Here is a 27,242-nt window from a genome sequence, read left to right on the forward strand (position 1 = left end):
AGACCGAGGAACAGTATGTGAAGAAATGCTCTAGGATACCTTTTTGGGTGTATAGGTGGACACCAGAGTGCAGAATAATCTTGAGGACGGACTCTGTGAGAAAGTAGCCTCTTTCTAGCCTTATTACCCACACTTTTGGCCTGTTTGTGAGTGTATGTCAGGGTGTTTTCACTATCTCACTGGGATCCTGCTAGCCAGGGCCCAGTGCTCATAGTGAAAACCATATGTTTTCAGTATGTTTGTTATGTGTCACTGGGACCCTGCTAGTCAAGACCCCAGTGCTCATAAGTTTGTGGCCTATATGTATGTGTTCCCTGTGTGGTGCCTAACTGTCTCACTGAGGCTCTGCTAACCAGAACCTCAGTGGTTATGCTCTCTCTGTACAAATTGTCACTAACAGGCTAGTGACCAATTTCACCAATTTACATTGGCATACTGGAACACCCTTATAATTCCCTAGTATATGGTACTGAGGTACCCAGGGTATTGGGGTTCCAGGAGATCCCTATGGGCTGCAGCATTTCTTTTGCCACCCATAGGGAGCTCGGACAATTCTTACACAGGCCTGCCACTGCAGCCTGAGTGAAATAACGTCCACGTTATTTCACAGCCATTTACCACTGCACTTAAGTAACTTATAAGTCACCTATATGTCTAACCTTTACCTGGTAAAGGTTAGGTGCAAAGTTACTTAGTGTGTGGGCACCCTGGCACTAGCCAAGGTGCCCCCACATTGTTCAGGGCAAATTTCCCGGACTTTGTGAGTGCGGGGACACAATTACACGCGTGCACTACACATAGGTCACTACCTATGTGTAGCTTCACAATGGTAACTCAGAATATGGCCATGTAACATGTCTATGATCATGGAATTGCCCCCTCTGTCATCCTGGCATAGTTGGCACAATCCCATGATCCCACTGGTCTGTAGCACAGACCCTGGTACTGCCAAACTGCCTTTTCAGGGGTTTCACTGCAGCTGCTGCCAACCCCTCAGACAGGTTTCTGCCCTCCTGGGGTCCAGTCAGGCTTGGCCCAGGATGGCAGAACAAAGGACTTCCTCAGAGAGAGGGTGTTACACCCTCTTCCTTTGGAAAAAGGTGTTAAGGCAGGGGAGGAGTAGCCTCCCCCAGCCTCTGGAAATGCTTTCATGGGCACAGATGGTGCCCATTTCTGCATAAGCTAGTCTACACCGGTTCAGGGACCCCTCAGCCCCGCTCTGGCGCGAAACTGGACAAAGGAAAGGGGAGTGACCACTCCCCTGACCTGCACCTCCCCTGGGAGGTGCCCAGAGCTCCTCCAGTGTGCTCCAGACCTCTGCCATCTTGGAAACAGAGGTGCTGCTGGCACACTGGTCTGCTCTGAGTGGCCAGGGCCAGCAGGTGACGTCAGAGACTCCTTCTGATAGGCTCCTTCAGGTGTTGCTAGCCTAATCTCTCTCCTAAGTAGCCAAACCCTCTTTTCTGGCTATTTAGGGTCTCTGCTTTGGGGAATTCCTTAGATAACGAATGCAAGAGCTCATCAGAGTTCCTCTGCATCTCTCTCTTCACCTTCTGCCAAGGAAATGACTGCTGACCGCGCTGGAAGCCTGCAAAACTGCAACAAAGTAGCGAAGACGACTACTGCAACTCTAACGCTGATCCTGCCGCCTTCTCGACTGTTTTCCTGGTGGTGCATGCTGTGGGGGTAGTCTGCCTCCTCTCTGCACTAGAAGCTCCGAAGAAATCTCCTGTGGGCCGACGGAATCGTCCCCCTGCAACCGCAGGCACCAAAGAACTGCATTACCGGTACCCTGGGTCTCCTCTCAGCACGACAAGCGAGGTCCCTTGAATCCAGCAACTCTGTCCAAGTGACTCCCACAGTCCAGTGACTCTTCAGTCCAAGTTTGGTGGAGGTAAGTCCTTGCCTCCCCACGCCAGACTGCATTGCTGGGAACCGCGACTTTTGCAGCTACTCCGGCCTCTGTGCACTTCCGGCGGAAATCCTTTGTGCACAGCCAAGCCTGGGTCCACGGCACTCTAACCTGCATTGCACGACTTCCTAAGTTGTCCTCCAGCGACGTGGGACTCCTTTGTGCGACTTCGGGTGAGCACCGTTTCACTCCTCTTCGTAGTGCCTGTTCCGGCACTTCTGCAGGTGCTGCCTGCTTCTGAGAGGGCTCCTTGTCTTGCTCGACTCCCCCTCTGTCCCCAGACGCAATTGGCGACATCCTGGTCCCTCCTGGGCCACAACAGCATCCAAAAACCCTAACCGCACGATTTGCAGCTAGCAAGGCTTGTTGGCGGTCTTTCGGCGGGAAAACACTTCTGCACGACTCTCCACGGCGTGGCGGATCCATCCTCCAAAAGGGAAGTCTCTAGCCCTTGTCGTTCCTGCAGAACCTTCAGCTTCTACTGTCCAGTAGCAGCTTCTTTGCATCCACAGCTGGCATTTCCTGGGTATCTGCCCATCTCCGACTTGCTTGTGACTTTTGGACTTGGTCCCCTTGTTCCACAGGTACCCTCGACTGGAAATCCATCGTTGTTGCATTGCTGGTTTGTGTCTTTCCTGCAGAATTCCCCTATCACGACTTCTATGTCCTTTGGGGAACTTTAGTGCACTTTGCACTGACTTTTCAGGGTCTTGGGGTGGGCTATTTTTCTAACCCTTACTATTTTCTAATAGTCCCAGAGACCCTCTACAAGGTCACATAGGTTTGGGGTCCATTCGTGGTTCGCATTCCACTTTTGGAGTATATGGTTTGTGTTGCCCCTATCCCTATGTGTCCCCATTGCATCCTATTGTAACTATACATTGTTTGCACTGTTTTCTAATACTATTACTGCATATTTTGGTATTGTGTACATATATCTTGTGTATATTTGCTATCCTCATACTGAGGGTACACTCTGAGATACTTTGGCATATTGTCATAAAAATAAAGTACCTTTATTTTTAGTATATCTGTGTATTGTGTTTTCTTATGATATTGTGCAAGTGACACTAGTGGTACTGTAGGAGCTTCACTTGTCTCCTAGTTCAGCCTAAGCTGCTCTGCTAAGCTACCATTATCTATCAGCCTATGCTGCTAGACACCCTATACACTAATAAGGGATAACTGGGCCTGGTGCAAGGTGCAAGTACCCCTTGGTACTCACTACAAGCCAGTCCAGCCTCCTACAGACTCGGAACGGAGTCTTGTCGGACCAGCTAGGCAAGCAGCAGACACACACTCTGTCCTTCCCAGTGCGCACTGGGTGCATACGTTTACAAGTGAAGCAGCGCATTTGGTCCAGGACCGCTACATATCGAGTCCTTACAACTTTAAGCGCTGGCTTCAAGAGGGATCTAGGGACTGCCACCTTGTCGAGGTTAGCGATCAGGCGCTCGGATTTGGTTATCTCTCACTCGAGTGTCCTACAGACCCGAGATTTCCCATATACAATGCCCACACATGACCATTTCGAAAGCGTGACATTTGACCTCACGTGAGGAGGCCGTGCCACAGCTGTCAGAGAAGTATTGAGTGATGTGCTGGGCATGATAAACTTGAAAGGATGAGTCTTCCAGCGTTTCCTTGGGTAATCACCATGTGGACCCTGGGGGTGAAGGGGTATTCCAGGAGAGATCTAAAGTATGCGCATCGTGACAGGATATTGTGCTGTCAAAATAGTCCACGTGGCATACAGTGCCTAAGAGACTGATTAACAGGAGCATACGATCAAAATCACATGTATTACTCGTGCACCGAGATGTAGAATGAGTAGACCCGGTCGCTAGGGTGGCTAAACCGCCACGCGTCGACCAATGCCCAGTGGTGAGTCCATTGCCAGAGGAGTGCCTCTTCCATATTAGGGGGCACACAGGGAAGCACGGGGGATGCGAGCGGTCTAATGAAACATCAAGCGCACAATTGTAGTCGCCTGTCAGGATCCATGGGATTCCTATTTTGTGTGCAAGGGTCTGTGATAGTGCTGCCCTGAAGGCCTCCTGGACAGTGCACTTTAAAGAATTATCCAAAGTTTATATGCTACCCAGAAGGATTCCCAAGCAATTAGGATGGTCCTCCACTACAGGAAGGCAGCCCTCCCTGTCCACTATTGTGCCGATGACCTGGAAAGGGACTCCAAGACGAATCAAGATGAGGGCACCACACGCATATGTGGAGTAGATAGTGACTGTGATAGCTATGTGTCCACTCCAGCACTTTTGCAAGTGTTCCAGTTCTGGTAGTGCGATGTGCGTTTCTTGGGGAAAGATAATCAGGGAATTACAGCGTTTTGCAAAGGAGTAGATGGCATACTGCTTCTTCACTGACTGCATCCCCCTGATGTTCAAGGTCAGAAACCGGGTTTCTGCCTGCAGAGGCATTTCGCAGTGGATGTGTGGGTTACCCAGGGGTGTGGTGGTCTCTGTTCGGTGCCAGTCATCATGTGTGCAAGCCCTATCAGCATCTAGTAAGTGGCGGGGAGAGGCAGCGGTGCAACCCTGGTCTGTCCTCAACAGGGAAGGGTGAGAAAAGGAGTGAATTGCAACAGAGCAACAATCGGGACGTGCTGCAACAGCAGCATATTCAAACAAAACAAAGTCTAGCACCATAACAGAAGGTGGAGTTGTGAAGTGGGCTGCCACTTAACTGTGCAGAGAAAATGGTGGTTGGCTCCTGCTAACTTAAAGGAAATCAGGACGAGGGGGTATGGAGGGGAGTGGGAGGCGGGGGAGAGTATCGAAGACACTGCAGTGGGAGGCTAGGAGGCACTGGCCAATTCAAAGTATGTCTGCCTGCTGTGGCATGACCAGAAAGTGGGAGGGGGATCTTGGAGCCAAGGCTGATTCGTCAGTTGTGAAGATATGGGGGACCCTCTTCTTCTGAGGGGCCCGCACATTCTCCCAGGGAGCCCACCGCCAGTATTGCCCGCCACTGGTCTTCGATGAACTGAGTTTTGTGGGTTTGGGGAGTGGGGATGCTACCCGTTTCTCGCGGCAACACTGCCTCCACCATCCCATGTCTGATGTCAGTCTTGCCAGTCTCAGACACCTCTGGGGCCCATAAAGATAGAAACTTGCCCTTCTAGAATAGTTTGAGCTGGGCTAGAAACGGTAAGTAATATTGTAAACCAAGCTCACAGAACTTGCCGTTCTGGAACAAGGACCTTTGGTATTGAAAGGCTGGAGTGTTATCCAGGAATAACAAGGCAGTCTAATTGTCCAATTTCAAGGGGACAGCAATGCACACCACCAGGGGGATGCCATCCCGGTACCAGTAGTGTAGAAGTTTGGCAAGCAGGGGGGGGCACCCCTGGGATCCGCAGCCTTGTCGGGACCAGTGATTCGATTTCAATGGCTACGAGGTCCTTGTCCAATTTGTCATTGGGGGGTATGAGTTCTCCAATGAATTGTTTGGGAGAGGGGTTTCTGGAACTGTTGCCTAGAACCCGATGGCAGGGTGTGATAGCATGGGTGTCGTCATACTGTGGCTGCCGAAGGGAAGTGATGAAGACGTCCTCTCAGGTAAGTCTAGGGGGACAGGGGTGCTGCCGTGACCAAGCCCTCTGGGGTGGTTCAGGAGGCCTCGAGATGAGACGCAGGTCAGTGTGGAGTTGTTTACTGTTGGCAGCCTGAATGTCCACGGCGCTTCTAGAGGATTGGTCTGGGTGCCAGGATGCAAGTATCTTCTGAGGTGGCACCTGATGATGCTGGTCGTGGAGGGCAGGGGGGCAGGAATGGGTTTGGGTGATGGCAGGCACCGGGGGATAATCAAGTAGTATTAAAGTGGCTGAGGATGCAGAGCTCTATGGAGAAGCTAGAGCCATGATGGCTGTCCAAGCCACGCCCCACTTCAGCTTTGAGTCCGTTTCAGTGGGCGTCTTAATAAAGGAAGTACATTTCGATAATGTATACATAGTTTGTAACTATGGAGAAATAATATGTAAGACTATCAGGAATGCACTTGATGCTTCCAGGGCATGCAAGACCATATTACAACATCTATTTTATGTAGACAGTGATCTAAGTGAGTGGGAAGTCACGGAAACTGAGTTCAACAGCTTCTACATTTTCTCTTAAATAGTTCCACTACTTCTCGCAACTCTTTTTTCAGTTAGTCAAATAGCTCGCCATCAATAACGACTCCCAATTTCGAGAAGCCTGCAGCAGGAAACCAACAGAGTAGCTCTGAGCACAGCCATCCTGTGCGAGTGGGAAGGCTTAGCAAAGGTAACCATGAGCATAGGGATTCTTAGTTTACAGTTTCTAGTAAGGCAAGAGAAAGCTGTGCAGAATAACCCCGGAGGACATTCAGTAGAATGGTTGAGAGAAACTGGGTTTCTGGTTTCCAGAGGTTTCCACCCTGAGCACGCAGGAACCACATTCCTAACCAGGTTAAGCCACAAACACACCGTATATTAACCTCTGCTCACCCTCTGGTAGCTTGGCACAGAGCAGTAAGTCTTAACTTAAGAAGCAATGTGTAAAGTATTTGTGCAATACTTCAAACAGTAAAACTGTGTGTAAGGAAATGCCTCCTTGGCATGGTTGCCCCCTGACTTTTTGCCTTTGCTGATGCTATGTTTACAATTGAAAGTGTGCTGAGGCCTGCTAACCAGGCCCCAGCACCAGTGTTCTTTCCCTAACCTGTACTTTTGTATCCACAATTGGCAGACCCTGGCATCCAGATAAGTCCCTTGTAACTGGTACTCCTAGTACCAAGGGCCCTGATGCCAAGGAAGGTCTCTAAGGGCTGCAGCATGTCTTATGCCACCCTGGAGACCTCTCACTCAGCACAGACACACTGCTTGCCAGCTTGTGTGTGCTGGTGAGGACAAAACGAGTAAGTCGACATGGCACTCCCCTCAGGGTGCCATGCCAGCCTCTCACTGCCTATGCAGTATAGGTAAGACACCCCTCTAGCAGGCCTTACAGCCCTAAGGCAGGGTGCACTATACCATAGGTGAGGGTACCAGTGCATGAGCATGGTACCCCTACAGTGTCTAAACAAAACATTAGACATTGTAAGTGCAGGGTAGCCATAAGAGTATATGGTCTGGGAGTCTGTCAAACACGAACTCCACAGCACCATAATGGCTACACTGAAAACTGGGAAGTTTGGTATCAAACTTCTCAGCACAATAAATGCACACTGATGCCAGTGTACATTTTATTGTAAAATACACCACAGAGGGCACCTTAGAGGTGCCCCCTGAAACTTAACCGACTATCTGTGTAGGCTGACTAGTTCCAGCAGCCTGCCACACTAGAGACATGTTGCTGGCCCCATGGGGAGAGTGCCTTTGTCACTCTGAGGCCAGTAACAAAGCCTGCACTGGGTGGAGATGCTAACACCTCCCCCAGGCAGGAGCTGTAACACCTGGCGGTGAGCCTCAAAGGCTCACCCCTTTGTCACAGCCCAGCAGGGCACTCCAGCTTAGTGGAGTTGCCCGCCCCCTCCGGCCACGGCCCCCACTTTTGGCGGCAAGGCTGGAGGGAACAAAGAAAGCAACAAGGAGGAGTCACTGGCCAGTCAGGACAGCCCCTAAGGTGTCCTGAGCTGAGGTGACTCTAACTTTTAGAAATCCTCCATCTTGCAGATGGAGGATTCCCCCAATAGGGTTAGGACTGTGTCCCCCTCCCCTTGGGAGGAGGCACAAAGAGGGTGTACCCACCCTCAGGGCTAGTAGCCATTGGCTACTAACCCCCCAGACCTAAACACGCCCTTAAATTTAGTATTTAAGGGCTACCCTGAACCCTAGAAAATTAGATTCCTGCAACTACAAGAAGAAGGACTGCCTAGCTGAAAACCCCTGCAGAGGAAGACCAGAAGACGACAACTGCCTTGGCTCCAGAAACTCACCGGCCTGTCTCCTGCCTTCCAAAGATCCTGCTCCAGCGACGCCTTCCAAAGGGACCAGCGACCTCGACATCCTCTGAGGACTGCCCCTGCTTCGAAAAGACAAGAAACTCCCGAGGACAGCGGACCTGCTCCAAGAAAAGCTGCAACTTTGTTTCCAGCAGCTTTAAAGAACCCCGCAAGCTCCCCGCAAGAAGCGTGAGACTTGCAACACTGCACACGGCGACCCCGACTCGGCTGGTGGCGATCCAACACCTCAGGAGGGACCACAGGACTACTCTAAGACTGTGAGTACCAAGACCTGTCCCCCCTGAGCCCCCACAGCGCCGCCTGCAGAGGGAATCCCGAGGCTTCCCCTGACCGCGACTCTTTGAATCCTAAGTCCCGACGCCTGGGAGAGACCCTGCACCCGCAGCCCCCAGGACCTGAAGGACCGGACTTTCACTGGAGAAGTGACCCCCAGGAGTCCCTCTCCCTTGCCCAAGTGGAGGTTTCCCCGAGGAACCCCCCCCTTGCCTGCCTGCAGCGCTGAAGAGATCCCTAGATCTCCCATTGACTTCCATTACAAACCCGACGCTTGTTTCTACACTGCACCCGGCCGCCCCCGCGCTGCTGAGGGTGAAATTTCTGTGTGGGCTTGTGTCCCCCCCGGTGCCCTACAAAACCCCCCTGGTCTGCCCTCCGAAGACGCGGGTACTTACCTGCAAGCAGACCGGAACCGGGGCACCCCCCTTCTCTCCATTCTAGCCTATGTGTTTTGGGCACCACTTTGAACTCTGCACCTGACCGGCCCTGAGCTGCTGGTGTGGTGACTTTGGGGTTGCTCTGAACCCCCAACGGTGGGCTACCTTGGACCAAGAACTAAGCCCTGTAAGTGTCTTACTTACCTGGTTAACCTAACAAATTCTTACCTCCCGTAGGAACTGTGAAAATTGCACTGTGTCCACTTTTAAAGTAGCTATTTGTGAATAACTTGAAAAGTATACATGCAATTGAAATGATTCAAAGTTCCTAATGTCCTTACCTGCAATACCTTTCAAACAAGATATTACATGTTAAATTTGAACCTGTGGTTCTTAAAATAAACTAAGAAAATATATTTTTCTATAACAAAACCTATTGGCTGGATTTGTCTCTGAGTGTGTGTACCTCATTTATTGTCTATGTGTATGTACAACAAATGCTTAACACTACTCCTTGGATAAGCCTACTGCTCGACCACACTACCACAAAATAGAGCATTAGTATTACCACTATTTTACCTCTAAGGGGAACCCTTGGACTCTGTGCATGCTATTCCTTACTTTGAAATAGCACATACAGAGCCAACTTCCTACAGATCCTCATTTGAAGGAGTAGAAAGAAACTGATGTCAGCATGCATGGGTGGTGTTTACATGCAGTTCTCCTCGTCACTTCTGGAGAGAAACGGAAAATGGCACAGACCCACACGATGCCACCTGCTGGTGCACAGAAGCACTACTTTTTGAGTTTCCACATCCAGCAGGTGAAGAATCTGTGGTTAGAAATATTCATCAGAAGGCAAAGTTCACGGTGCCTGTCTCTCCGTGACAGGCATGTGCCATCCAAAAAATGTAACCTACATGGTGGACTGATGCAAGTGCAAATCTCTTGCAGCACTCATAAACTATCTGTAACAAAACAGTTAACTCTGCAAAAACAAAGAGTGCCACATTAATTTATGTAAATATGCAAATAGGTCAGCATAGCTCTGGCATCCATACCAAACAAAAACACAACTGCACTCCAATCCTTAAGATGAGGGGTCTGGCACTTCAAAACAGCAACAGATTCCTTAATTTGAGTCTCCCATCTATACTACTGCCAGACAAGAATGAAGACATTAATTACCTATAAGGAGTTGTTTAATGACATTCGTAGTAGCATGTGAATGAGACCAACAGGACAACCTCCAAACCTTTAACACAAAAGCTTAACTTGATAAAGAGAAGAGATGGACATACTGCTGGTGGCTCAAGCAGCTTGATAAATAATCACAGCTACCACAGCTGCTAGTAGGAGATGCATTCTTTCTGTGAACGCACATAGCTTTTGCCAAGTCAAAAGCTGTACTGAGGTGACCCAACATCTGGGTGAAGCTACATACCCTCTCTGTAGAAATCCTAAAAGCTCTTTTTGATAACATAAGGCCTGGGGGCAGCTGCACTATCACGCCTGGGCTAAACATGTGAACAAATGATCAAACTAGAATAAATTCCCCTCTTTGCTGAAATCTGGACTGCCACAAAATCTAACCTTCATCTTGAAAATGTTCAAATCTCAGACCAGTGTAAAAGATTCCACTCCTATGGAAGGTGGAGAGCGTTGCCTCAACACAGCTCCTCATGTATCCAATGACAAAATTATTTAACACCTTTGTATCAGAATTCTGTGCTTAATTCATCACAAAAACTCCAATACTCCACATATTGTAGAAGACCCTCCCCCCTCCAAGAAATTTGGACAATGATTCATGAGACGTATATGGTATCACTTCACTTATGCAACATACACATGATTACTTCAGACATGATGTTACAAGATATGAAAATATCCATTCATCAATACAATGTTAATGCTCAGATATATCTTAGAAGCATAATAATTGTAAACGTCCTTGAAAAGTTAATATATGGGATGAGATCATTCTTTCTAAAAACCGAATCTAACTATAACAGATTTCCACTCCTCTGCTCTAACATATCCCAATCCTCATTAAAAATATGGCTTTATTTAGTATGCTCAGAAGGCATACGTTTCAAATCTAGCCCCCTTGGCATGATCACTGAGCTTTTATATCTAGCACAATCTCCCAGTGGTACAGCACATTCTAAAACATCAAAACACTGCATCGCCTAAACGCTATCAACTAAAGAAAAAACATCCATCCAAACCACTCCACACTCCCTTCCCTATCCCAACCTCAGACTTCAGAATGGAAGCGTAAGCTTTGGTACATGCACATCTTCATAGTGGCAATGGACTACTTGCGGGCCTCTCCAGACTCACTACTGCACTCTTCAAAACCAATTTGATTGGCAAGGGGGGCCAAGAAAAACAATTTACATACCTTCCCCAATACGATCTATGGTGGAAACTCTAGCTTACCACAGTATCCTTCCCTTTAGAATAATCCCAGTCACCACACTGGATACAGAGATTTTTTTTTTACTGGTACTCCCTTGTTCAATGCTATGTGGCACTGTATGGCACAGCTGTGATTTCAGAACTCCCCATATGTGATACAGTGGAGATGCATAAAAGTGCCACCCCAGTGCGCTCATGTCATATTCTTAATTTTCTCCTTTTCGATCCTCAGACACAAAACACGTATAATAAATTGCAAATGACAGTGTACCAAAATTTAACTTAGAACTGTATTTGAATATTCAGGAGTCCATTCCACAGAACAGGGAGGAGGGAGGGCAGTAAGGAATCTGTGGTTCTATAAGAGTATCCAACAGAAAAAGCATTATCAGAGGTAAGTAACAGGTTCCCTTGAGGAATACCTCTAAATGTTGATGTCTCACCTCGCAGTAGCTTCGAAAGGAATGGGGTATGAGAGGCATACTAAGATTAGGCAGTCTTAAAGGGCTAAGAGGGAAAATTAACTGTTAGATTAGACCAGTCAAGGCAACAGTTTTATGAACGTGTGCACCAATGCCCATGTCACAGCCCAGCAAATGTTCAGAACAGGCACCTCCCTTTGCCAATGGTGTCATAGTGGCTTTTGCCCCAGAGAAATGAGCCAGCAGGGCTTCGGAGGGGTCGCTGTTAGACAAAGTGTAGGAGATTTTAATGCAAAGGACCTTCCACTTCAACATCCTCCTTTTGCACAACCTTGCCTTTCTTGGTCCTAGAGTAGAACACAAAGAGCTGATGATCCCATGATGGTCTCTCGTATGATAAATGTAGACACTCTAAGCCCTCATGGGCAAAGGCAATGGAACCCCTCCTCCTCTTCTGAGGAGTGTGGCAGAGCCAAAATTGTCAGCAGGGTAATCAACTCTCTGATATGGATGGGTGATACAAACTTTGGCATGAAGACAGCCCAATTCACAGCACCAATTTGTCCAGGAAGAAACTGCTGTAGTGAGGCTTCCCAGAGTGCATGTAGTTCACTCACATACCATGCAGAAGTGATGCCAATAAGAGAGTGCCTCGAGTGCCAGAAGCCATAGCAAGCAGCCATGCATAGACTCCAGGCATGCATATAAGGGATGCCAGGACTAGATTTGTGTCACACTACAGCATGACTAATGGCTTTTGGGGGAACATATGCGGTCAGGACTTTCAGAAAACTTATCAGAGCTGTGATTTTAAGACAGAGGGCTGACCATGTAAAACATAAAAAGGCAAAAAGGATGACAAGTCACCTTTAACTGTACTCACTACACTGCAAGGCTAAGCTAATCAACAAAACAAACAATACATTTCAGCGTTTGGCCTGCAGACGTAGAGATGAGGGATCCTGCAGCATGCTACAAAGACCGATAATGCCAGACAAAGATGAATTTCGTTAATGGCCATCTGGCTGCCAGAATGAATCTACCACGTCAGGTAGCAAGTCAAAAGTATTCAGTTGTCACTGCCAATTTCCATTTTAAAGTGCAAGCTGTGAAGACTTGCGTTCAGGAGCTTCCTGTGTTACTGAGATAGGAGGTCATCCCAATGGGGTAGTCAGACCAGGATTAATTGCTCAGGCTCAAAGTTCTGGGTATGACACTATCCTGCCCCAAACTGGCACTATTAAATGAATATGGGGCCATATCTGCCATGACTCATCAGAACATGAGGCAATAGAGGTAGTGACAGGAAATGACACGACACACTTGCATCCCATCTCAGACAAAAAGCATCTCACAATACAGTTCTGGAAGAAACTACAGTCACTAAGGCTTTGACACTTCTTGTGGTTTGACACTACTTGTGCTCGACAGTGGTGAATAGACTTATCCAGGACATGCCTCACAGATCAAAGATGCCCTCTACCACCTCGGGATCGAGTACCACCTGCGGTCAGTCACCTGACGTCTGATCAACTCATATGTTCTGTGTTTCAGGGACACAACTAGGTGGTTGGCCACCCAAAATATCTTCTGCTGGTTAAGTCACCTCCAGAGAAGTAGTCTTCGGACACAGGAAAACCTGCAGAATTCTTTGATGACCGAAACCAAAATGTCCTCAATTGAAAGAGTAAAGGAGACCAGAGTGATCTGAGGCGTGCCAGAATATAACCCAATTGAGGCCAAATTAAAAGCAATCCAACCAGATGGTAAGGAAATATCAAAGGTATGTAACGGCCTCCACCTTAATGTCCTGGGAACCACTACAGGAAGTGTACTAGCATAAGAAAGATTGGTTCACGAAACAAGTACCCAAGCTGGTTTCTTCCAAAATGTAGCTATTGGAATAATAAAAATACCAGCAGAGGGAAGACTCGACACAAATGGTACCACCTGCTACCATTAAAGCATCTAAAATGTTTTCTAGTGATCTGGCCTGAGACCTGGAGGATTTATAATTTTGTTGGAACTACAGACGACTCCATTATGTTGCATTATTAGCCAAGATAAAAATGTGTATTCTTTTTTTTAAAGACACAACTGGCTTTCATGTTGATATATTTTTAGTGCTAAGAATGTGAGCACCTACACACTATCATTCTGAACCTTCAAAATCCACTGATGAATCAAAGATATCAACAAATTCTTTCATGTTGTGCCAAATGCTTCCCCGGTGCTAGTTCCATATTGAGACACAGTCTTACAATTCATCTGTCGAACCACAGAGACTTTGAATGTTAGCAGAAGCTGTGCTTCTTGGTCCTTCATAAGGGAAGTGTGACCCAAAAAGTGACAGACAGGATTACAGAGCTTCATTCTTGACGCAGGCAACTGAAAATGAGCTGGAAATCTGTAAGTGCCCCGACTTGTATAGATGGGAGGAGGAGCTGTCCCAGTGGGTGGATTGTGAGAGGAGCTCCGGAGAGAGGAGACTACGGGAATGTGGAGGGACCTGAATTTGCCTGCTTGGGACAGGATTTTAGTGGCTTGCCCCAAAATAGTTGCCAGGGACAGATTTTAGCCAAAAAGGTGGTTTCTGCGGCTTCCTCGCCAGATGCTGGCACACCCCCAAAGAAACCTGACCTTGCTTCAGTGGTCTGAACTGGCTCTGGCCTAGATCTGAGAGGGCTATATGCCCATTTGCTAGATGCGTGTGAGGTGGACATAGCAGGGAACGCTGAGTTACTGTTTGAGATTGTGCCTTCAGCTCTACACCACTTCAACAGATTAACACTGTGGGCTGCTGTACCAACCTCAAACCAATGTTATGAATTTGAGGTGTATACCCTTTGTTGCATATGTTTGGCTCATATGTCAGTTACTGTCTCCCCGGTCGCGCACACTTGCCTATGTTTGGTTGACTTGAAAACTGCAATAAAAATATTTACAAGAAAATGCTGTGCCAAATACTTTATGGGTAAAAAGGTCTCCACACACTGCTTTCGGAGTCTACATGAATGATAAGCAAAAAATGGAAACATCTAACAAGGCCAATAGAACTGTTAGTCTCCTAACATCATAATCACGGTTTTTCCGAATTCAGCCTGCAAAGCAAAATGGTTACTTAATATTTGAAACTATTATCTCATTTAGAATTGTAATAGAACTACTGCATATGTGATCTACCATTAAGGTTACATGTAAACAAAAGGGTCTAAAAGATGTACATGTGCATTTCTCATCATACCATACTTTGCAGTATAAATGTCTAGTCATGCAAGAAAGTTGTACACCCCGATCACTAGATGGTATTAGTAATGGGTTTGGGCATACTGATCCTGTGGCTGGTTTTAGAAGATCTTTGAAAGTCTTAAAATACACAATCAAATACAAATCCATTTTAGTTATGAGGTTTTAGGTATAATTATTTTAAGGCAGCAAAGGAGCGACAACACTAAACACTAAAGTTATGGTTATAAACAAGTTCTCAAAATGATCTTACCTCCCACTCCAATATTTCCGGTTTTGAAGTAAAAGTGCTCTTGCAATAATTGCATTTGAGTTGAATATCACTCGGGGGCAGAAGCTGACCATTAGCAGACGACTGCACGCTAAGAGTCTAAAAGAAAATCAGAAAAACTATTTGTGACAAAGAGCAGTTTACATTAATTAATGTTTTCTCACCATGGAAAGTTGTCATCTCAACTGTATATTGCCCACGTTTTCATAAAAGCAAGATAGTTGTCCTTGTCCTGATGGTATAAACATACAAACATAATCCAACAAGTATACTTAAAAAAAAAAAAAAAAAGCTTATTATGGGTCATATAATTATGTGGGGATTTCCCAAGACAGTAGGTAAAATGAAGGAAATGAGGAAGAAGAAGCCAGTTATTAAGCAGGGCTACTGAATAGAAAAAATATGCAAGAAAATTGCTCCAACTGCCATCTTACAAGATGAGCAATCTCTAGACCTTCACGACCAGCTATGAAATAAAATTACGAGGCTGAATGAAACCAATATGAAATGCAAGGCATACTACAGAAAGTCAACAGGCGCCTGGAAAACAACATTTACTGACCACAAGATGTAATTTTAAAATTCATTACAAAAGAAATACTTCTCAAAGTTAACAAGTCATGGCCAAGTAACCGGAAGTTTAAATTAGAATGTACATTAGTGGTTCCCAACCTTTTGACTTCTGTGGACCCACACTTTATCCTTACTGGAACCCGGAATCATTATTGGAATCCGAGTACTCCCCACTAAGTCATTGCTGAAAGCTGGAGCCTAATCTGTTAATACTATTTAATTTTCTAAGCAGTAGCGGACCCTCTGAGGAGGCTTCGTGGACCCCAGGGTTCCCTGGACCACAGGTTGGGAACCACTGGTCTACATTATTGTTACAACTACGTTTCTCTGTATCCAAGAAGCAGCCATGTCTCAGTGTGTTGGGCCCATACACAAGCTGACCAAAGAAATACTTAATATTAGCCAGATTTAGCTTCAATGCCGACACCTTAAAAACATGCCATCTTATCAAGAGTCAATGCTTTTAAAATATAATCATTACTGCTAGAGGAAGCTGCTAGACTGGATTATCCCACTTTGCAACATTAACTTCAGAAAGACGCCACCAAGGCCGCTTCACAGAGCATGTAAGAACGCAGTGAACACAAGTCATAAAGCCACAAGTCAGAAGCCTGCAAAATCATCAGTGGGAGCTTGAGGTTGCAAGGCATGAGTTTCGGTTGCAAATGGGGAGTGGGCCTGCAAGGGGTCTGGTCCCAATATATTATCTATAAGGGTCTTAGGTTTTTTTTAACACCATTTCCTTAGGAGCTTTTACGAAGGTGGTTATATTGTAAAGAGCTTGCAGGTGAACGTCCAAGAACTCCCAAGAAGAGTTACTTGAAATTCTGTTTTCTGAACTCTAACCTTCTTTTCTTTGTATCTGGGAATGCTGATCAGACTGGTGCCGCTAGACCAGAGGTTGCATCATGGTGTGCAGTGATGGCTGAATGTACACAGGCAAACAAGAACATCTTCTCAAAAGTTTTTTTATTCAAGTACACACCACCTTTAATAAGATTTGCTCTAATGGGAGTCAGTGCAGTGCTTTCAGGGAATTTGATCATACATTCTTAAGTTCACGGATAGTCATGCCACTTGGTTCTCTATGTGCTAAAGCTTCCAACTCTTTTCTCATTTGGAACACTGATGTGGACTATATTGCAGTAAGCCATGCATAACATTACTATGGCCTTTCATGGGCTCTATCTGGGTAGGAATTACCGGATTACAGACACTGGTGACTGTAGTTCTTCTCTACCACTTGCTTTGTTTATTTTTTTTATTTTGTTTTAATGTTGAGACAACTTCAGTTTTTGCAACTGGTGATGGGGAGGCCACAGAGGGGTTTAAAACCTCTGTGGAAACTAATAATGTGTTAAGTCCTGTAGTGTTTAAAGTCAGGCCAATGACTTCTAAATCTACTATCTTGGTCTTTATTTCATGCACTTCTCAATCAGCATGAGAGACCAAAAAGTGTGGTATCAGAAAACAGCATCTTTACAATATTTTGGTGTACTTAATCCTGTGAATCTGAACACAAAGGACAGAGGAGTCTGCAGGTACACTTATATTGTTTGAAATAACCATTCCATCAATCAACACCTTCTTAAAATCTTTGTGAGATTTGACACAAAAACAATGTAACGAATCAGACAGAGATCTATATGTGCCAAGTAAAGCTGCTACTCTGGCAACATTCATGTAGGTAACAGATGTGCCACCCATCTTCCTCCTAACGGAGTCTAGGTGCTTACTTTCTTTTTATAGGAAGAACTGTATCTTGGAGAAGCAGAAAGATATCTTGCTGCAAAACGAACCATGTAGTCTAGTTGTGATTCTGCCCTTGAGGAAAGAAGATTCTGATCCACAGCCTTGTGTTTCGTCAGAAGTCTTGTAAAAGCTCTTCTGGTTGAAGCTAGTGTGAAGAAGAGTGCCATGACATATTCCAAAGGCCCGGTCAGATGAGTCTAAAATGTGTATATTGAACTGTAGGCACTGGTATATTCTGTCATCAATACTTGATGTTAATAGATATTATCCCAGATTGAGGTAAGTCAGTTGTTGCTGCAGAATACCTCCCTTAAATTTAAGGGGAAGTAGAAGATTTTTAGCACACAATTCTTGATGGATGGTGTCTGTGATATATAGAGTGGATAGAAAGGGCTCTGTGACTTTCCTCCAGGCACTGTCTCACATGCATCTCTAGTCAGTCGAAAGAGAGGGTGCCAGAAGTGGTTTCAGGAGTTGTCATATTTGCTTTCTTTTAAAAAATAAAAATGGGCTTTTCTAGATAATGGTGTATATGTTAACTTTTTAAAGTGTTCTGCGATTCCACCGTTGAGCAGAATAATTCAGTGCAGGCGATTATCCATGAAGATCCAGTGAAGGAGAAAGAGGTTTTCTTGGTTTACCTTCTCCGTGAGCAAGAGGTTGATGACCTTTGATAATGAACAAGGGTATTATGAAGTCACAACTCAGTCACTAATGATCTACCAAGTTATTCTCTTTTTGTTATGTTTAAGACAGCGAAGTACTGCATTAATTTCTAATGTTTGAGAATGGCATGTGTCATGCCTGAGGGCGCATGCAGTTTTTACCAGAGGTGAACTACTCACAGTGTGCCAGACTTGCATGCATAAAGACCAAAAGCATTGCAGAGCTTATGTGATACTTCCCTGAAATTAAGAGCAATTGTTTCACATTTTCATAGTAAACCCTGTACATTTTCAGAGATTGGTAATATTACACAATATGCAACCTCAGACAAACTAGGAGTGCACAGTATTTTACCTGTCAGCACAGTGTAAGTGATGCATTTTATAAGAGGTATAAAAATATGTTTCCAGCAGCATGAAAGTGATAGAAATGCTTGTAACAATCGGAATCACGTGCAGTTAATTTCTAATTCTTCTCTTCATCTGGCAGTCATTGTCCAATAATGGCACAGTCAACAAATTAAGGACTCAAATGGTCTCCAAGCTCAGTAAATAGGGCCAATAAGGCATGAACACCCACTATGACCTCGCTAGCTAGTATCAAACAAACTGCAGTTTCTTGCACTGGGCTCATTTAAGACAATACTGTCACTAAATATAGCTTTTATACCTTTCATAATGAAGAGCTGGGCTGTGTTTTTCTTTTAATTGTGTTTTGTTGGATTACAAAAACAACAAAAGAAATCAACAAACGTACAATCATACAAGCAATTGATGTTACATATGAATTACCATTAGCAGCTTTGCCTTGAATTGAACTGTTCATCACAACAAATGAGATCCACCAGCAACTCCTTCAATTTTGGGGCATGCCAGCTCCCACGATGACAAGCAATTCTATGCTTAGCCAGCAACAGCGCCAGGGCTGTAAATCTCCTATACTGTGGCTTAATTTGCTGTGTGTACCCTAGGAGGGCCGCTCATGGTGCTAGCTGAAACGATGGTTCTAGCATTTCCTTTAACACCTGCTTTACATCATACGAGTATTCACCTATGCAGCCACACCCCCAAGCCAAATACAGAAAGTCCGTTCCAGCCATGTTGCACCTCTGACATTTATCGTCCTCCCTCAACCCATATCTGTACATTCTATGCGGCATATAATAAGACTGCGTAAAAAATGTATAGTGGATTATGCGAAGGTGACTGCTCGACAAAACCTGTCCAGTATGAGCACAACACTCCCTCCACATGTCATCCGTCAGGTCCATCTCCTGCTTGGCCTGCCATCGCTGACGAACCTCAAGGGTTCCCACAGGTGTTTCCATTTGTATAGTGTAGTATAGCGTGGAGAGTAGGTGCCTTGGCATGTGCATCAGTGTATGTAAAGCATTCAGCTTACATGGCTCATCAGGGAACTGTGGGATGGCTGCCTTCACGCTGAGCTGAAGTCGGATATAGAGGAGTACATCTACGATGGAGGAAGGGGAATCTGCAAAAAATTGCTCCCTAGTTTTGAATGTGCCATTTACATAAAGATCACCCCATGTTTCGTAGTTTGATCTAATAATCAGCTACACGCAATTTCTCGCATGACTGGAAGTAGAGGAGTAAGTGAGAGCGAGCAAAGGGGAGAATACAGCATGGGCTTGTCTGTATACCGTGCCAGGGCTTTCCATGCAGCTGTGGTGCATGCCACTGAAGAATCCCTGGAACCTAGGAATTGGAACAACGCTCCCAGATGTGATGTTGTAGGGAGTGGGTCCATATAGCCCTCCTCTAGCACTAAGTGTGGCAGATAAGGGTCAGGCTTAAACCAATATATTGCGTAGTGAACTTGTGCACAGTGGCAGTATAACTTAAAGTCTGGAGCTTCAAAGCCTCCCGGTGAAAAGGGTAACGTGGTAGTTTACCAGCTTATAAGGGGGCTGCTTTCCCATCCACGTCAGTTCAATCATCTGCTTGGGTATTGCGCTGAAAAAAGCACATTTGGATTGATATGGTGTATTAAGGAATATATATAGCATTTTAGGGAGTATGATCATCTTCATTAGGACCATACGGCCAGCCAGCGATAGAGGCAGAGATGTCCATCTTGTTCTCTTGTCTGTTATTTCTGTTATAACATCATAGGCTGTGGCTGAGCATAGGTATACCAAATATAAAAAAAACACAATCTATCAACAAGCGCACCTTGGGGGAAATCAATATTCACCTCGTCACACTAGAAAGCGAAATCACCTAGCACAGATATTTAGTGGATGGGAAATGAGCTGACAGGATGACGTTAACCATATCTGAGAGCAGATTGAAGGACATCAACTTGTCCTGTCTATCCCCAAGCATGAAGGAAGAGGCTCTGGAGGTTCAGGTTTAGGACCTGGCCTTCTTGCTGCAGGAAAAGGTTGGCTATAAGCAGAAAATGAAGGGGAGGCCCAGGAATAGATGAAGATCCAAAAACACATATTCCAAGGGTAATCTGCTGTACTCGTTCCTAATGCAGCGTCCTCAGAACACGAGGGTAAAAAAAGAATAGGAAAAATAGTTTTGAAGGTGGAAGCCCCAACTCAGACTGTACAATTCTCAAATGACCCCCTCTCAGACACTGCTGTTCTCTCCTATAGCAAAAGGATCGACCTGTGGGAAATCTCAAAATCTGAGCAACACCTGGGAGGGGCTGTCACTAACGGTAAGCAAGATGGCATCAAGAGATGTAGTTTGAGTACGCACAGGGAACCCAAATGTTTGTTGGCTGGTACCCAAAAAAGTGATTTTGAGCCCATTACCAGTAACCTGAGGCAGGCACAGGAAGCCCATGCTGGCCTGCTTCATGGCATATCACATCACTGCTGATCTGTAATACCTAGACCAATTTTCCATGGAAGGAAGGCCTAAACATCTCGGCTACTGCATGAGAAATTCAAGCAGTATCTGAAGATTCTCTTGTACTGTGCCCACTAGTAACGGAGGCACCAGTGCAATGGCCCATATGCCACTGAATATGAGGCAAAAGCAGGATGCAGAAGGTGCACAGTCCCAAAAGACAGTCAGGGCTAGAGGACCAACTCCCTCACAAAACATCAATGTCATAGTCTGAATTCACCAGAGAGATGGGGTGTCCAACTCCACCTTTATAAAGAGCAGTTGTTGAGAGCTGGGGGTACAAATTGAACAGATTAACTGAAAAATCCAGGTCAGACAGCAGCATGACCAGTTTTCACTGTAAGGAAATATACATACCCGCCCCCCATCCAAACCTGCAATGATGAGCCACCAACACCAACTTTGAATTCATAAGTGGTAGAACTCACCACAAACATTAAGTACTTTCTGTGCAACTGCAGCATCAGTACAAGAAAGTAAGCTTCCTTCACGTCCAGGGACACAACTCATTCACCATGTTACAGAGCCAGAAATATACGATTTAAGTTACATTTTTAACTCCTTGCAGAGGCTTGGGAGTGCTAAGAAACAGGAAGATTGCTCCTGCTGACGATACTTTCCTCAGTACTGTCAAAATAATTCACTGGGGTGACTGAACATGCTGGGAGAGCTGACACCGTTGAAAGAGCAAGCTCTGGAGGGAGCAGGGAGGAAATGGTGGTACCAAAGACTGAAATGTAACACATCATTGTTTAAAACACCATAGAGCATAATCTGACATCCCGCCCAAGAGGCAGCAGTCATCAAAGGACATACCCATCAATGATGTTTGGACATCTGTAGAAACCCTGTGGAGGGCATTCATATGCAGCAACCGATGACATAGGAATCCATAGGTCAGGCCACTGAGTCTAGACCTGACTACAGTAATTGCTTTGCCACATCTTGCCAGTCATGCAGCACCTCTACAGCACGATCACACAGGTGGTTATGAAGGTTAGGAAAAACTAGCTGAGCCATTTGCCTTAAAGCATCGGAATATCAGGCCAAAAGACCAGTAGCATTAGTTCAACAAAGAGTGAGTCTTGCCAAATAGAAGACATTTTCCTCATGCCTTAGATTTTCTTCAATTCTTTTGCTAGTGGAGAGATTGAAAAAGAATCAGGATTGAGCTTTGAAGATGAAGGTGCCTCCACCACAGAGCAGGGTAATTACTGTTGGTGGGAAATCATGCTTGTTCCATGCTACTGATGGATACGATCCATCAAGGATACAATACAATCCATCAAGGAATCAAACATCAGCAAAGGGTCAGAAGGAGAAGCTATAGGCTGTTGAAATTTCATGAGGAGGTTTCGCTAGGTTTCTTCTCCAGGCAAGCATAGCTCAAGGTCCTCAGCAGGAATAAAATAAAAGAAGCCTCCTCCCAAGTAGCAGGACCCAAAGAGCAGACAAACAAAATCAGGCAATATGCCAAAGCCTCTAGCATTTTGAACAGCGAAATACACTGGAGTGCTCACAGTGGGAAGAAGGCCACCATTTTCGCTACAGTTGTTGATAGATGACAGAGGCTATGGGTATCTGAATCGGATCTGAACCAGAGGTGAAACTTTCTCATAACCTATTGTAGTACTCATCACATGACAGGGGCCTGTATGATGCCTCTTCCGACAATTGGTGTGACTTTCATCTAGCTCACATAAAAACAGACTTAATTTTCAGTAGGTGTGTCAAATCATGCAACGATCTGAAACTCGCGACCATAGAGCCAAAGATGGAAAAGTTGAAAAGGCGTTTGGTGAAGACTAAGGAGTGGACATCCCAGACGAAGAGTTGAAAGGTAGCAAAACAGCATAGGCTAGGGCCACATCAAACAGCGTAAAGCCGGTCAGAGGTCCCGAAGCCTTCTGGGCCTGGAGTTTCCACTACAAAGCACTGTGGGAAGAATTCTTGCAGAAGAAAGCTAGTATTGCCCAGGCCGCAATATGTGTGGGGTTAGTTGCATCTGCCAAAAAACACAACATCATCATCTTCTGGGCCATTTGGCAGCATCGGTGCAATACCTACCAACATTGGCTCAAGAGTAGATGCTGAAGCCAGAGTCAGAGAGAAGAAATGCCAGCTGGACAATCTACCTCTGAACCTACAATAAAGTGGAGACCTTGAAGGAGCCCTCCTGCCCCATCTACATGGTGTCCTGGAGAACCTCTTCCTCCAGGAAGTCCACTTGGAGGCTTTAGCAATTGAAGTTGACTCAGGGCAGGACCTTTTACTGCTCCTGGACCCAGACGTTGGTCCCACGTCAAAAAGTTTAGGTTGCCTTTCCTTTATGGCCACAGGATGCATACATCTACACTACTCACAGGATTTGGAAACATGTTGCAGCCTGAGCAACCAAAAAAGCAAACATTGTGTGGCTAAGAGTGATATCTTTAAATGTTAAAGTACTGTGGAGAGCAATACTAGATTCATGTGAGCGGGCATTAAAAAAAAAAAAAAAAAAAGAAAAGGCCATTTGCGCATTGGGTTGGCACCTTAGAAGAGCTCTATTCCATGACTTATTGGCAGGGCACAGCCTGGACCCGTGTCACCACCTCAAGGAGCAGGAGACGTTGCAGTTACTGTATACAGTCTGTTGACTGAAGAGATTCAACAAACCAGGAATTTATAGGTAGACGTACCCATCAGAAGAGTGCAATTGCTTGTTTTTAAAATGTTCTTTCACTTAGGCTGCTGCTGTGAACATGAAGGCTGGGGTTGTCGGACCATAGTGGGCACGTACCATGGCTGTTTAAATAAAGGCAATTGGACTTCTTGATGAGGAATGCTGAATGGATGGAAACCATGTCCATAAGAGGATACTCTCCTGCCCCTGCACCACAAAATGCCACCTGCCATCCATATTGCAGCACAAGAAAAAAGCGGTCTTACAAGTCCATTGTAATGCACTATAAAGCTTCATCCACATGTTTCAAAAAGAATTTCACTATTGAAAAACATACCCAAAATGTGATGTTTTAAGCCAGGCCACAATGGCATCTTCGTATTCTCAATTCAATTGTATCAGCCATCTGCTGAAAACTAGAGCTGACCAGATCCACGGAAAAAGAACAAATGATGGACAGAATGTGGAACAAATCAAACATTCACCCCAGTCACAGATCTAGGTTTAATCCATCAGTTTTTTTGTGCTCAACATGCCATTCCAGTTTGGACCCAGCCGTATGCAAATCAGTCTTGACCCTATTCCCTATGTGAACAGTCCAGCCCGAACTGCCGGGCCAGGTCCTCCCTTGACCAGACACAAGCATCCAGGGAGCGGTTTTGGGGTATCACTGCTCCTCAGCCAAGCTGGCTTGAATCTGGTGGCATAGCAACCACAGGACTCACGTCTGGGAATACCATTCCCACTTAGGGCTACAAATACTAAAAGAACAGTTGAAGGACAGAATGTGGAACAAATCAAATAATCACCCCTTGTCACAGATCTAGGTTTAAATCCATCAGTTTTTTTTGCTAGCCATGCCATTCCAGTTTGGACCCAGCCATATGCAAATCAGTCTTGACCCTATTCCCTATGTGAACAGTCCAGCCCGAACTGCCGGGCCAGGTCCGCCCTTGACCAGACACAAGCATCCTGGGAGTGGTTTTGGGGTATCACTGCTCCTCAGCCAAGCTAGCTTGAAACTGGTGGTATAGCAACCACAGGACTCATGTCTGGGCATACCCTTCCCACTTGGGGCTACAAATACAAAAAGAACAGATGAAGGACAGAATGTGGAACAAAACAAACGATCACCCCCTGTCACAGATCTGGGTTTAAACCATCAGTTGTTTTTTGCTTGCCATGCTATTCCAGTTTGGACCCGGCCGTATGCAAATCAATCTTGATCCTGTTTCCCATGGGAACAGTTCAGCATAAACTGCCAGTTAGGTCCTCACTGGACCAGAAACAAGCATCCTAGGAGTGGTTTTGGGGTATCACCCCTCCTCAGCCAAGCTAGCTTGAATCTGGTGGCATATCCATGGAGACAACGATTTTGAGTGCTGATATTATTTTTCTTTACTGAAGAATAATCAGGTCCTCCTCCTTCTAGTCAGTCATCTGTTAGTAGTTCCAAGTATGACACCAAGTCTGTTGCTTCTGACAGTTATAGCACTCAACTATGGCTAGAGAGTTAATAGTTTTGATGGATGTCATTTCCAGTGTAGATATTCTTTCTCCGAAATTATCCATTCAACGCTGCCCATATGAGACGGTGCTGTAAAGCTTTATTACTACAGTGGTGCTCTGCCGCCTCTATATCTATGTAGTCCGTTTTAGGGAGGCCAGTCAAACAAGCAGGTGTGCTCTCAGAGGATCTACACCATTTGTTTTTTTCAAAAGCAAGACAGAAACTTAGGTTAGTGTCTGCATAATTTATTGCCCCATACCAGAGTCAAGGATATGACTCGACGGAACTGATATACAATGTGCTCCGTTAAAATAAGAAGAGAGCAGTGTTGCTTTTGGTGGATACCAGCAGGTGAAAACAGCTGATGCTCTCTCCACAATGAATGGAATCATGATACGCCGTCTGCGGGAGACCGAATTAGGCGGGATGGAAATCACTGATTGCTCTAATCATCATGAAACATACAAATATACACTATTTATTAATTTTGATTACAAAATTCATAAAACGCCGCAAAAAAAAAAAAACACAATCCTAGACAAACTACAATAAAAATTGTCCATAATCCTAAGTAAATTATGAAAAGTCATAAAATAAGTACCAAGGAAAATTATGACAAAAAAACAAACCTGAAATTTAGTTACACAACTGGAGCTACAAAAATTGTAGACTTTTCCATCAGGCATTGTGGCTTGAAATTGAGGTAAAGAGTTTCGTTTACAAAAGTGACAATTAATTCCCAAACCTAAAAAAAAGAACAAAGAAAAATATCAAATTAACCAGTGTGTAAACATTATTACATACTACCCAACTACATACCTCAACATTAACTGGATACTATGGTACAGGGAAAGCTTTATAAAAGAAAAGACAAAGTGCTCACCATAGCAACCTTTGCATTGGTAGTCCTAAATCTTCATTTTTTCCAGACTCATGGGCATACTCGCTACAATGAAACAGTAACATCTTTTGCAAAGTAAAGATCAAAAAAGTCATGGGAGCCGCAGGTGCATGCACATGCTACAGGCTGTGCGCCTAATAACAAACCCTTTTCCCACACCCACACCTTTCACTATCTACACCAATGGGTAAAAACTGAGACGGTGTGCAAGCAATCTAAGCTGTGCCAGTAAATGCCAATTTTAGGAAGCTGGCCTGGTATAGGTGTTTTCACCGTAAACCAGGTCCATTATCCCCTATAAGTGAGGTGTAGTCAGTGTATAGGAAGCCAGGCTCCATAGAGGTAGCTGTAAATGAGCAGCCAAGGCTTATCTAGGAGACAAACAAAGCTTATGCAATACCACTTATAGCCACGCAGCACTTAGACATGAAGGAACCACACAGTGTTACAAAAATAAAGGTACTTTATTTTAGCGACACAAATACTAAAATACTATATAGGCAATACTCTACTAGCAGGTTGTAAGGAAATGCCTCCTTGGCATGGTTACCCCCTAACTTTTTGCCTTTGCTGATGCTAAGTTTTGATTGAAAGTGTGCTGCGACCCTGCTAACCAGGCCCCAGCACCAGTGTTCTTTCCCTAAACTGTACCTTTGCTTCCACAACTGGCACAGCCCTAGCACCCAGGTAAGTCCCTTGTAACTGGAACCCCTGGTATCAAGGGCCCCGATGCCAGGGAAGGTCTCTAAGGGCTGCAGCATGTCTTATGCCACCCTGGGGACTCCTCACTCAGCACATGCACACTGCCTCACAGCTTGTGTGTGCTGGTGGGGAGAAAATGACTAAGTCGACATGGCACTCCCCTCAGAGTGCCATGGCAACCTCACACTGCCTGTAGCGCAGGTAAGTCACCCCTCTAGCAGGCCTTACAGCCCTAAGGCAGGGTGCACTATACCACCGGTGAGGGCATATGTGCATGAGCACTATGCCCCTACAGTGTCTAAGCAAAACCTTAGACATTGTAAGTGCAGGGTAGCCATAAGAGTATATGATCTGGGAGTTTGTCAAACACGAACTTCACAGTTCCATAATGGCTACACTGAATACTGGGAAGTTTGGTATAAAACTTCTCAGCACAATAAATCCGCACTGATGCCAGTGTGAGATTTATTGAGAAATGCACACAGAGGGCATCCCCCCAATAGGGATAGGAATGTGACCCCCTCCCCTTGGGAGGAGGCACAAAGAGGGTGTAGCCAACCTCAGGGCTAGTAGCCATTGGCTACTGCCCTCCCTGACCTAAACACCCCCCTAAATTCTGTATTTAGCGGCTCCCCTGAACCTAGGAAAGCAGATTCCTGCAACCTAAGAAGAGGACTGCTAAGCTAAAAAACCCTGTAGAGAAGACGGAGACACCAACTG

General features: G+C 45.4%; 1 protein-coding gene across 3 annotated transcripts in view; it reads right to left on the bottom strand.

Annotated features, from left to right (window-relative positions):
• ZMYM2 (zinc finger MYM-type containing 2) overlaps positions 1-27,242 on the bottom strand; it is an 851,515-nt gene that overhangs the window by 510,027 nt on the left and 314,246 nt on the right. For all 3 annotated transcript variants that reach the window (XM_069202286.1, XM_069202285.1, XM_069202287.1), the window contains exons 7-8: positions 25,549-25,664; positions 14,854-14,970 (exon numbers count right to left, since the gene is read on the bottom strand). In XM_069202286.1, coding sequence (XP_069058387.1) covers positions 14,854-14,970; positions 25,549-25,664 — 233 coding nt within the window. The remainder of the gene's footprint in view (positions 1-14,853; positions 14,971-25,548; positions 25,665-27,242) is intronic.

This window comes from Pleurodeles waltl, chromosome 8, assembly GCF_031143425.1.
Source record: "Pleurodeles waltl isolate 20211129_DDA chromosome 8, aPleWal1.hap1.20221129, whole genome shotgun sequence".
NCBI lineage: Eukaryota > Metazoa > Chordata > Amphibia > Caudata > Salamandridae > Pleurodeles > Pleurodeles waltl.